The sequence below is a fragment of the Electrona antarctica genome, assembly GCF_951216825.1.
Source record: "Electrona antarctica genome assembly, chromosome: 11".
NCBI classification, from domain to species: Eukaryota; Metazoa; Chordata; class Actinopteri; order Myctophiformes; family Myctophidae; genus Electrona; species Electrona antarctica.
This window is the reverse complement of record NC_136792.1, coordinates 40,541,472-40,554,966: the sequence shown is the minus strand read 5'-3', so window position 1 is coordinate 40,554,966 and position 13,495 is coordinate 40,541,472. Positions and strand designations below refer to the sequence as shown.

Here is a 13,495-nt window from a genome sequence, read left to right as displayed (position 1 = left end):
ATGCTACGGGTTCCTGGCCCCTGGGCATTATGGCATGTACCTGGATCACTATGCTCTTCCGCAACAATATCCGCTCCGGTGCCATTTTCATCACCTTCATCAGTGTGGATCGGCTGCTGGCAGTGGTTTACCCCCTGAGGTCAAGGCATCTGAGAAGCACCACCAATGCCTGGAGAGCCTGTGCCTTGGTTTGGGTCTTGATAGTGGCTACAAACATCCCAGAGAGCATACGTTTTATAAGAACCATGGAAAGCTGCAATGCAACTGCATGTTTTGTGACACCTTGTGTCCAAGGTGAACAATTTGTGATGCAAGTTATGGCTATTTTACTAATTGCCATGCTAGCAGTCAATGTCGTGTCCACTGCTATGGTGTACTGGACTCTTCGCCGACTTGAAAGGAAGTTCAACAACAAGATGAATGTCATGCTTATTTTTGCCATAAACTTGTTGATGTTTGTGATTTTTTTCATGCCTCTCAATGTGGTTCTAATAATGGTTAAACATAACGTTAAATGGACATCTGCCATCACGCCCACAGTGTGTCTCTGTAGTATGAATTGCTGTCTAGATCCACTGTTGTATTACTTCTCTTTGGATGCCTTCTGGAAGAAACAAGAGAATGTGGACAGCCGTCTCACAAGAGAACAGTAATGTAGGCAAGGATGATGCTCACAGAGTCCAGGGTAATTTATAATTTGGTCCAGGGTTTCAAGTCCCACTAAATTTCCCTTCTGTCGTCATGTCATGTTTTCCACCTTTTCAAATCAAAATGTAAGATGTGAATCTTTTTGTGTTGTTTGTTTCATGTTTTTGCACCTGCATGACCGAATCCAATTACTGGACTGTAATGTTCTATATATTGACAATAAAGTCTTAGTGTTTCTGAGTGTAGACTATTATGGATATAATTCCTTTCCTCAGAGGAGATTGTGTGCACATCTTGTACCCATCCAATAGATATACGCATTTCCAACCTATCTGCCAATATTGGGAAGTGGGAACTGTAGTTGTTACAATACTTTTAAGACATAATAATTGTTACATAATTTAGGCTCCAGCACAGACCAGCAGCATCTTAGGTTGGTCTAATAGAGACTGTTGTAATCCTCTAAGTACTGAACCCTCGTCTGGTTCTGACAGACAGGTAGTGTCATCTCTAAGGCCTAGTTCACACCTACACAACAAATGTTTGGTCCGTGTGTGATGCCTGATTGCTTTTTGATTGCTGCTCCAATTCATTTTCAATGGGAGTCACATGGTTTGACCAAACATTTTTGTTTGATGAGGGGGGAGCAATCATTAATCAGCGATCAAACACAAATGTTTGATCAAACCATGTGACTCCCATTGGAAAAGCATTGTGGTGGCCCAAAAAAACAAAAAAACGACCAAACATTGCTTGATTGGTGTTTGGTACGTGTGAATGAGGCCTAAGGAAATTATTTAATCACAATCTCACCTATTAAAGGATATCACTGCCTTCTTCACGTGGGCGGTGGGAGCAGGGTGTGATGCAAGAGTGAAATGAAAATGTTGACATAATATGCAGGATGGAAACCATGCATCATCGCTGTTGGATGGAAATGGAAACATCTTAAGTCCAAAACTGCCTTTCTCGAAATGGAAAAAATAACATAATTGTGAGCTTGTAGGGACAGGGGACCTTAGTATAATTGCCTTATTTGAATCTGAATCCAACATATAAAAAACATGTTTGTGATTTTGTTTGTTTAATTTGATTCCAGCAAACAGAAATTTGCTATTTTTTTCTTTTTTTGTTCAGAATTGAAAAATGTGAAAACGCTAACAGAAAAATCACAAAAATGGTGGTGCCTTAGTATAATTCTGTTTGAGTCCAGGAAACCTTTTCCTTACTATAAGTTAGGCAGGCTGAAAGACAGACAGACAGACAGACAGACAGACAGACAGACAGACAGACAGACAGACAGACAGACAGACAGACAGACAGACAGGCAGGCAGGCAGGCAGGCAAATCACGAAAATCACTCGAGACAATGGACTATAGCCCATGGTCTCGGAGTGATTTTCGTCTTTTTTTCAAATCCTCAAAAATGATGAAAAACGGCGTGCTATAGTATGCCGTCCGAGGCCATGGGCTATAGCCCATGGTCTCGGAGTGATTTTCGTCTTTTTTTCAAATCCTCAAAAATGATGAAAAATGGCATGCTATAGTATGCCGTCTGGGGCTGAACTTGAACCCTCAACCTGTGGCTCACATAGACAGCAGCTTATCACAGAGTGTCACCATGCTCTCTGAGAATCTCCTCAGCTTTCCATCTCTTTCCAGTTCTCTTCTGGATGTTATTCTCCAAAACATGCTGCAGAGTGAAAGTAGGAGGAACTCAGCTGGATTTGAACTCACAACCTCTGGCTCACATGGACGTCATCTTAACAAGGCTGCCACTGAGCTCTCAGTGATGTTTAGGTTGTAATTTGTTCTTCTTGGTGTTACTTTTCAAATGGGGCCTTGGGATCATGTACAGAGCATTTGAATGGTGCTGTGCATCAAAGGTGTCTTTAGTGCTTTTAAGTGTCTTGTGTTAGCTTTGATACTCTGGTACCTCTTCCCCGAGGGCAGCAGCCTGAAAAAAACTGTATAGGGGTGTGTGGGGAAAAGCTTGACGGAAAAGCGCGACGGAAAAGCGTGACGGAAAAGCGTGACGAAAACGCGTGTTTTTCATCATTTTTGACCATGGTCTGTAGCCCATCTGAGACGGCATACTATAGCATGCCGTTTTTCATCATTTTTGAGGATTTGAAAAAAGACGAAAATCACTCGAGACAATGGACTATAGCCCATGGTCCCGGAGTGATTTTCGTCTTTTTTTCAAATCCTCAAAAATGATGAAAAACGGCATGCTATAGTATGCCGTCCGAGGCCATGGGCTATAGCCCATGGTCTCGGAGTGATTTTCGTCTTTTTTTCAAATCCTCAAAAATGATGAAAAATGGCATGCTATAGTATGGCGTCTGAGGCCATGGGCTGAACTTGAACCCACAACCTGTGGCTCACATAGACAGCAGCTTATCACAGAGTGCCACCATGCTCTCTGAGAATCTCCTCAGCTTTCCATCTCTTTCCAGTTCTCTTCTGGATGTTATTCTCCAAAACATGCTGCAGAGTGAAAGTAGGAGGAACTAACCTGGATTTGAACTCACAACCTCTGGCTCAGATGGACGTCATCTTAACAAGGGTGCCACTGAGCTCTCAGTGATTTTTAGGTTGTAAGTTGTTCTTCTTGGTGTCACTTTTCAAATGGGGCCTTGGGATCATGTACAGAGCATTTGAATGGTGCTGTGCATCAAAGGTGTCTTTAGTGCTTTTAAGTGTCTTGTGTTAGCTTTGATACTCTGGTACCTCTTCCCCGAGGGCAGCAGCCTGAAAAAAACTGTATAGGGGTGTGTGGGGAAAAGCTTGACGGAAAAGCGTGACGAAAAAGCGTGACGGAAAAGCGTGCCGAAAACGCGTGTTTTTCATCATTTTTGACCATGGTCTGTAGCCCATCTGAGACGGCATACTATAGCATGCCGTTTTTCATCATTTTTGAGGATTTGAAAAAAAGACGAAAATCACTCAAGACAATGGACTATAGATCATGGTCTCGGAGTGATTTTCGTCTTTTTTTCAAATCCTCGTTTTTCATCATTTTTGACCATGGGCTGTACCCCATCTCAGACGGCATACTATAGCATGCTGTTTTTCATCATTTTTGAGGATTTGAAAAAAAGACGAAAATCACTCGAGACAATGGACTATAGCCCATGGTCCCGGAGTGATTTTCGTCTTTTTTTCAAATCCTCAAAAATGATGAAAAACGGCATGCTATAGTATGCCGTCCGAGGCCATGGGCTATAGCCCATGGTCTCGGAGTGATTTTCGTCTTTTTTTCAAATCCTCAAAAATGATGAAAAATGGCATGCTATAGTATGCCGTCTGAGGCCATGGGCTGAACTTGAACCCACAACCTGTGGCTCACATAGACAGCAGCTTATCACAGAGTGCCACCATGCTCTCTGAGAATCTCCTCAGCTTTCCATCTCTTTCCAGTTCTCTTCTGGATGTTATTCTCCAAAACATGCTGCAGAGTGAAAGTAGGAGGAACTAAGCTGGATTTGAACTCACAACCTCTGGCTCAGATGGACGTCATCTTAACAAGGGTGCCACTGAGCTCTCAGTGATTTTTAGGTTGTAAGTTGTTCTTCTTGGTGTCACTTTTCAAATGGGGCCTTGGGATCATGTACAGAGCATTTGAATGGTGCTGTGCATCAAAGGTGTCTTTAGTGCTTTTAAGTGTCTTGTGTTAGCTTTGATACTCTGGTACCTCTTCCCTGAGGGCAGCAGCCTGAACAAAACTGTTCTTCAGTCTGCTTGTGTTAGCTTTGATACTCTGGTACCTCTTCCCCGAGGGCAGCAGCCTGAAAAAAACTGTATAGGGGTGTGTGGGGAAAAGCTTGACGGAAAAGCGTGACGAAAAAGCGTGACGGAAAAGCGTGCCGAAAACGCGTGTTTTTCATCATTTTTGACCATGGTCTGTAGCCCATCTGAGACGGCATACTATAGCATGCCGTTTTTCATCATTTTTGAGGATTTGAAAAAAAGACGAAAATCACTCAAGACAATGGACTATAGATCATGGTCTCGGAGTGATTTTCGTCTTTTTTTCAAATCCTCGTTTTTCATCATTTTTGACCATGGGCTGTACCCCATCTCAGACGGCATACTATAGCATGCTGTTTTTCATCATTTTTGAGGATTTGAAAAAAAGACGAAAATCACTCGAGACAATGGACTATAGCCCATGGTCCCGGAGTGATTTTCGTCTTTTTTTCAAATCCTCAAAAATGATGAAAAACGGCATGCTATAGTATGCCGTCCGAGGCCATGGGCTATAGCCCATGGTCTCGGAGTGATTTTCGTCTTTTTTTCAAATCCTCAAAAATGATGAAAAATGGCATGCTATAGTATGCCGTCTGAGGCCATGGGCTGAACTTGAACCCACAACCTGTGGCTCACATAGACAGCAGCTTATCACAGAGTGCCACCATGCTCTCTGAGAATTTCCTCAGCTTTCCATCTCTTTCCAGTTCTCTTCTGGATGTTATTCTCCAAAACATGCTGCAGAGTGAAAGTAGGAGGAACTCAGCTGGATTTGAACTCACAACCTCTGGCTCACATAGACATCATCTTAACAAGGGTGCCACTGAGCTCTCAGTAATATTTAGGTTGTAAGTTGTTCTTCTTGGTGTGACTTTTCAAATGGGGCCTTGGGATCATGTACAGAGCATTTGAATGGTGCTGTGCATCAAAGGTGTCTTTAGTGCTTTTAAGTGTCTTTTGTTGGCTTTGATACTCTGGTACCTCTTCCCTGAGGGCAGCAACCTGAAAAAAACTGTATAGGGGTGTGTGGGGAAAAGCGTGACGGAAAAGCGTGACGGAAAAGCTTGACGGAAAAGCGTGACGAAAAAGCGTGTTTTTCATCATTTTTGACCATGGTCTGTAGCCCATCTCAGACGGCATACTATAGCTTGCCGTTTTTCATCATTTTCGAGGATTTGAAAAAAAGATGAAAATCACTCAAGACAATGGACTATAGCCCATGGTCTCGGAGTGATTTTCGTCTTTTTTTCAAATCCTCAAAAATGATGAAAAACGGCATGCTATAGTATGCCGTCCGAGGCCATGGGCTATAGCCCATGGTCTCGGAGTGATTTTCGTCTTTTTTTCAAATCCTCAAAAATGATGAAAAACGGCATGCTATAGTATGCCGTCCGAGGCCATGGGCTATAGCCCATGGTCTCGGAGTGATTTTCGTCTTTTTGGATGTTATTCTCCAAAACATGCTGCAGAGTGAAAGTAGGAGGAACTAAGCTGGATTTGAACTCACAACCTCTGGCTCAGATGGACGTCATCTTAACAAGGGTGCCACTGAGCTCTCAGTGATTTTTAGGTTGTAAGTTGTTCTTCTTGGTGTCACTTTTCAAATGGGGCCTTGGGATCATGTACAGAGCATTTGAATGGTGCTGTGCATCAAAGGTGTCTTTAGTGCTTTTAAGTGTCTTGTGTTGGCTTTGATACTCTGGTACCTCTTCCCCGAGGGCAGCAGCCTGAACAAAACTGTTCTTCAGTCTGCTTGTGTTAGCTTTGATACTCTGGTACCTCTTCCCCGAGGGCAGCAGCCTGAAAAAAACTGTATAGGGGTGTGTGGGGAAAAGCTTGACGGAAAAGCGTGACGAAAAAGCGTGACGGAAAAGCGTGCCGAAAACGCGTGTTTTTCATCATTTTTGACCATGGTCTGTAGCCCATCTGAGACGGCATACTATAGCATGCCGTTTTTCATCATTTTTGAGGATTTGAAAAAAAGACGAAAATCACTCAAGACAATGGACTATAGATCATGGTCTCGGAGTGATTTTCGTCTTTTTTTCAAATCCTCGTTTTTCATCATTTTTGACCATGGGCTGTACCCCATCTCAGACGGCATACTATAGCATGCTGTTTTTCATCATTTTTGAGGATTTGAAAAAAAGACGAAAATCACTCGAGACAATGGACTATAGCCCATGGTCCCGGAGTGATTTTCGTCTTTTTTTCAAATCCTCAAAAATGATGAAAAACGGCATGCTATAGTATGCCGTCCGAGGCCATGGGCTATAGCCCATGGTCTCGGAGTGATTTTCGTCTTTTTTTCAAATCCTCAAAAATGATGAAAAATGGCATGCTATAGTATGCCGTCTGAGGCCATGGGCTGAACTTGAACCCACAACCTGTGGCTCACATAGACAGCAGCTTATCACAGAGTGCCACCATGCTCTCTGAGAATCTCCTCAGCTTTCCATCTCTTTCCAGTTCTCTTCTGGATGTTATTTTCCAAAACATGCTGCAGAGTGAAAGTAGGAGGAACTAAGCTGGATTTGAACTCACAACCTCTGGCTCAGATGGACGTCATCTTAACAAGGGTGCCACTGAGCTCTCAGTGATTTTTAGGTTGTAAGTTGTTCTTCTTGGTGTCACTTTTCAAATGGGGCCTTGGGATCATGTACAGAGCATTTGAATGGTGCTGTGCATCAAAGGTGTCTTTAGTGCTTTTAAGTGTCTTGTGTTAGCTTTGATACTCTGGTACCTCTTCCCTGAGGGCAGCAGCCTGAACAAAACTGTTCTTCAGTCTGCTTGTGTTAGCTTTGATACTCTGGTACCTCTTCCCCGAGGGCAGCAGCCTGAAAAAAACTGTATAGGGGTGTGTGGGGAAAAGCTTGACGGAAAAGCGTGACGAAAAAGCGTGACGGAAAAGCGTGCCGAAAACGCGTGTTTTTCATCATTTTTGACCATGGTCTGTAGCCCATCTGAGACGGCATACTATAGCATGCCGTTTTTCATCATTTTTGAGGATTTGAAAAAAAGACGAAAATCACTCAAGACAATGGACTATAGATCATGGTCTCGGAGTGATTTTCGTCTTTTTTTCAAATCCTCGTTTTTCATCATTTTTGACCATGGGCTGTACCCCATCTCAGACGGCATACTATAGCATGCTGTTTTTCATCATTTTTGAGGATTTGAAAAAAAGACGAAAATCACTCGAGACAATGGACTATAGCCCATGGTCCCGGAGTGATTTTCGTCTTTTTTTCAAATCCTCAAAAATGATGAAAAACGGCATGCTATAGTATGCCGTCCGAGGCCATGGGCTATAGCCCATGGTCTCGGAGTGATTTTCGTCTTTTTTTCAAATCCTCAAAAATGATGAAAAATGGCATGCTATAGTATGCCGTCTGAGGCCATGGGCTGAACTTGAACCCACAACCTGTGGCTCACATAGACAGCAGCTTATCACAGAGTGCCACCATGCTCTCTGAGAATTTCCTCAGCTTTCCATCTCTTTCCAGTTCTCTTCTGGATGTTATTCTCCAAAACATGCTGCAGAGTGAAAGTAGGAGGAACTCAGCTGGATTTGAACTCACAACCTCTGGCTCACATAGACATCATCTTAACAAGGGTGCCACTGAGCTCTCAGTAATATTTAGGTTGTAAGTTGTTCTTCTTGGTGTGACTTTTCAAATGGGGCCTTGGGATCATGTACAGAGCATTTGAATGGTGCTGTGCATCAAAGGTGTCTTTAGTGCTTTTAAGTGTCTTTTGTTGGCTTTGATACTCTGGTACCTCTTCCCTGAGGGCAGCAACCTGAAAAAAACTGTATAGGGGTGTGTGGGGAAAAGCGTGACGGAAAAGCGTGACGGAAAAGCTTGACGGAAAAGCGTGACGAAAAAGCGTGTTTTTCATCATTTTTGACCATGGTCTGTAGCCCATCTCAGACGGCATACTATAGCTTGCCGTTTTTCATCATTTTCGAGGATTTGAAAAAAAGATGAAAATCACTCAAGACAATGGACTATAGCCCATGGTCTCGGAGTGATTTTCGTCTTTTTTTCAAATCCTCAAAAATGATGAAAAACGGCATGCTATAGTATGCCGTCCGAGGCCATGGGCTATAGCCCATGGTCTCGGAGTGATTTTCGTCTTTTTTTCAAATCCTCAAAAATGATGAAAAACGGCATGCTATAGTATGCCGTCCGAGGCCATGGGCTATAGCCCATGGTCTCGGAGTGATTTTCGTCTTTTTGGATGTTATTCTCCAAAACATGCTGCAGAGTGAAAGTAGGAGGAACTAAGCTGGATTTGAACTCACAACCTCTGGCTCAGATGGACGTCATCTTAACAAGGGTGCCACTGAGCTCTCAGTGATTTTTAGGTTGTAAGTTGTTCTTCTTGGTGTCACTTTTCAAATGGGGCCTTGGGATCATGTACAGAGCATTTGAATGGTGCTGTGCATCAAAGGTGTCTTTAGTGCTTTTAAGTGTCTTGTGTTGGCTTTGATACTCTGGTACCTCTTCCCCGAGGGCAGCAGCCTGAACAAAACTGTTCTTCAGTCTGCTTGTGTTAGCTTTGATACTCTGGTACCTCTTCCCCGAGGGCAGCAACCTGAAAAAAACTGTATAGGGGTGTGTGGGGAAAAGCGTGACGGAAAAGCTTGACGGAAAAGCGTGACGAAAAAGCGTGTTTTTCATCATTTTTGACCATGGTCTGTAGCCCATCTCAGACGGCATACTATAGCTTGCCGTTTTTCATCATTTTCGAGGATTTGAAAAAAAGATGAAAATCACTCAAGACAATGGACTATAGCCCATGGTCTCGGAGTGATTTTCGTCTTTTTTTCAAATCCTCAAAAATGATGAAAAACGGCATGCTATAGTATGCCGTCCGAGGCCATGGGCTATAGCCCATGGTCTCGGAGTGATTTTCGTCTTTTTTTCAAATCCTCAAAAATGATGAAAAATGGCATGCTATAGTATGCCGTCTGAGGCCATGGGCTGAAATTGAACCCACAACCTATGGCTCACATAGACAGCAGCTTATCACAGAGTGCCACCATGTGAGAATCTCCTCAGCTTTCCATCTCTTTCCAGTTCTCTTCTGGATGTTATTCTCCAAAACATGCTGCAGAGTGAAAGTAGGAGGAACTAAGCTGGATCTGAACTCACAACCTCTGGCTCACATGGACGTCATCTTAACAAGGGTGCCACTGAGCTCTCAGTGATTATTAGGTTGTAAGTTGTTCTTCTTGGTGTCACTTTTCAAATGGGGCCTTGGGATCATGTACAGAGCATTTGAATGGTGCTGTGCATCAAAGGTGTCTTTAGTGCTTTTAAGTGTCTTGTGTTGGCTTTGATACTCTGGTACCTCTTCCCCGAGGGCAGCAGCCTGAACAAAACTGTTCTTCAGTCTGCTTGTGTTAGCTTTGATACTCTGGTACCTCTTCCCCGAGGGCAGCAGCCTGAAAACAACTGTATAGGGGAGTGTGGGGAAAAGCGTGACGGAAAAGCGTGATGAAAAAGCGTGACGAAAAAGCGTGTTTTTCATCATTTTTGACCATTGTCTGTAGCCCATCTCAGACGGCATACTATAGCATGCCGTTTTTCATCATTTTCGAGGATTTGAAAAAATGACGAAAATCACTCAAGACAATGGACTATATATAGCCCATGGTCTCGGAGTGATTTTCGTCTTTTTTTCAAATCCTCGTTTTTCATATAGTATTCCATCTCAGACGGAATACTATAGCATGCTGTTTTTCATCATTTTTGAGGATTTGAAAAAAAGACGAAAATGGAGACAATGGACTATAAACCCTGGTCTCGGAGTGATTTTCTTTTTTTCAAATCCTCAAAAATGATGAAAAACGGCATGCTATAGTATGCTGTCTATGTGGCTCACATAGACAGCAGCTTATCACAGAGTGCCACCATGCTCTCTGAGAATCTCCTCAGCTTTCCATCTCTTTCCAGTTCTCTTCTGGATGTTATTCTCCAAAACATGCTGCAGAGTGAAAGTAGGAGGAACTCAGCTGGATTTGAACTCACAACCTCTGGCTCACATGGACGTCATCTTAACAAGGGTGCCACTGAGCTCTCAGTGATCTTTAGGTTGTAAGTTGTTCTTCTTGGTGTCACTTTTCAAATGGGGCCTTGGGATCATGTACAGAGCATTTGAATGGTGCTGTGCATAAGATCACTTCAAAGACTTGACTAATGATCAGTACAGACATTCCATGTTCAAGTCCCATTCATCCTACAGCTCAATGCTGCAGTAATTTGAACTTTTCAAGGCTCGAATGAAAAAATAAAAACTCAAAAGCACCAGGAGACATGTGCTGAATGCCCAAAGGTGCCTTGGCTCAATGGTGTGTTGCGCTTGATCGGTTGCCTCTGCTACAGACAGTTGTCAGGTTCAAGTCCCATGTCATCAAGGTGCACGGAGGACCATCGGGAGGGCTCTCTCTCCCCCTGTTTCCTGAGAAGTAACGGTTGGGGCTTATGTCTGAAAGAACCCTCTCCAGCTAAACTTTTACCATGAAAATGTCCAATTTAACATACTCTTACCACCTCTCAGTCTGCCCTTTTCCAACTGGCCTGGAAGCCAGACATAAAAGAGGGACCTTCCCACCAAGTTTTGGGGCACCAATCAGGGCCCAGTATGCAAATACACAGACTATTCTGTCAGATGATGGGCCAAAACCATGAACCAAGTCGCAAGAACCATGAACAAAAAAAAATGATGAAAATGTTGAAAAAACTACACACTATAGTATTTCTTTTAATCGTCGAAAATCAAGAAAAATGTATGTCATTGTCGACAATTATAATCGGGGCCCAGTATGCAAATACACAGACTATTCTGTCAGATGATGAGCCAAAATGCATTGCTATTTTTTTTTAAACATTTGACCTAATTCTAACATCGGTAAAATGTTAGGTGGACAGGGTTCTTTCAGACATAAGCCCCAACCGTTACTTCTCAGGAAACAGGGGGAGGGAGAAAATGGTTATTTTTCAGTAGCATACCTGACACGTGGTTTGAAAGGTATCCTGTGGTGTCCCGTACTGCGTACTGTGTCCCCACTGCGCCATTGGTACCTACCATTCACACTGCTTTTTTGTTTTGTTTTGAAGTTGTTGGAAATCGGTCTTGAAAGTAAAGAATTGAGTGGGGTTTGAACCCACAACCTCCAGATCATGTAGGACACGTCCTAACAAACCCAGCCACTTGCTAAATGCCATAACACAGTCTTCCTTTACCTTTGAGTAACAACATTGATACAAAAAATAAAACAACAGGAGATTTGTCTATCGTTTGTTGTGCTGTTGTTTAGACGTTCGAATGTTTATGAACCACAAAGGAAACAAGCCTCTGGCTCTTTACACAGCAAGCCCAGTGGCTCACTAGCAAAGAGCCTGCCTGTGAATCAGGAGGCCACAGATTCTAGTCCTGGCTCTGACATTGTGTTCCTTTTGATTGTGACAAGTCAACAGAGAATTGCTGAAAAAATGTATCCTAGTAAAATCAACCTAATTTGATCTACAAAGATAATCGTTAGTAATATGTTGTCATGTAGTTCTTTTTATTGTCGAATATCATGAAAAACGACATACTATAGTATGTTGTTTTTGAGTGGTACAACCATTCCTTTACGGAGCTATGTGTGTCCGTGGGTGGCTGGCTGGCTGGCTGTGTCTGTCCCTGGCTGGGTCTGTCCGAGCACGAAAATTGCGATTGGTTGGTTTTCACAACCACAAGTGTACACGGTACACTTGTGGTTGCACTTGTGGTCCCCCCTGGGCGCATTCCTGGGGGTCTGGATGTTCCGGGGACCCCACACGGAGTTGCACCACTCACTTCACATGGGTGTGATGTTTTATTCAGAAACAAATGGAGCTGTGTGTGGAATCAGAAAAACGTTAAGCCACGTTTTGTTTGTGGGATTCAATTGAACCAAATTGCAATTCAGAAGAAAAACAAAATGAAAAATTAGTCCATTTCTGTTTGCTGGATTCAAATTGAACTAATGTTTTTGTGATTTTTCGATTAACGTTTTCACATTTTTCAATTCTGAACAAAAAAAGGAAAGAATAGCAATTTTCTGTTTGCTGGACTCAAACAGATTAAGGCACCACCATTTTTGTGATTTTTCGGTTAGTTTTTTCACATTTTTCAATTCTGAACAAAAAAAGGATAAATAGCAAATTTCTTTTTGCTGGATTAAATTGAACAAACATACTTATACTAAGGTCCCTTGGCCAGTTTTTGTGATTTTTCGATTAACCTTTTCACATTTTTCAATTCTGAACAAAAAAAGGAAAAAAATAGGACATTTCTGTTTGCTGGAATCAAATTAAACAAACATGTTTTTTATATGTTGGATTCAGATTCAAATAAGGCAATTATACTAAGGTCCCCTGACCTTGTAGGTCTGCTATTTTTGAGTGACACTGTCATATGACAAAGTAGGGCATAATATATGGGGGGGGGGGGGGGGGGGGTATAAAAAGTAGATTTATGGAGATATATATAATATATAAAGTGAATAAAGAAAGTGCAGATCTTTTGCGCCGTCGCCTCACAGCTAAAAGGTCCTGGCCTGGGTTTGCTAGGGACACTGTGGCTGTGTTCTCTCCTCCTCGTCATCAGTGCCCATACCCTATGTGCTGTTGGCAAAAGGGCCTTTCTGTTTGCATGTTCTCCCAAAAAACATGCAGTAATCTTGGTCTCTAAACTGCCTCCACCTGGCCAGCCTGATGGAGGGGAAGGAACTGGTTGGAAGCTGGTGTTCCTTCCACGCGCTGTCCGATGTCCAATCGGGGAAAAAGAAGCGGCTTGGACTCATGCATTGGATGAAGCAGGAGGTCAGTCTCTCCCCAGGTTGGCAGAGGAAGTGTAGCGCCCAACATTACATTAGACAATTGGGACAGTGGGAGACCTTTCACAAAAAAAATATATAACCCTACACAAATATAGCCACAGTTATTTTAACTACTTTATTCACAGACATGAAAGAGTTCATCAGCAGACAAAATATACAGGTCAAGGTTGTTTTGTTTAACGTGTTTCTAACATGTGATATAATAAGCTCCTTTATAAG

The 13,495-nt window shown here is 42.7% G+C and overlaps 1 protein-coding gene across 1 annotated transcript in view; it reads left to right on the top strand.

Annotated features, from left to right (window-relative positions):
- lpar5b (lysophosphatidic acid receptor 5b) overlaps positions 1–770 on the top strand; it is a gene marked incomplete at its 5' end in the record, with an annotated part of 948 nt that extends 178 nt beyond the window's left edge. Inside the window, one exon of the mRNA XM_079514893.1 lies at positions 1–770. This exon is cut by the window's left edge and continues 178 nt beyond it. Within this exon, the coding sequence (XP_079371019.1) occupies positions 1–653 (653 nt within the window). The 3' untranslated portion in view covers positions 654–770.
- Between the last annotated feature and the right edge of the window lie 12,725 nt (positions 771–13,495).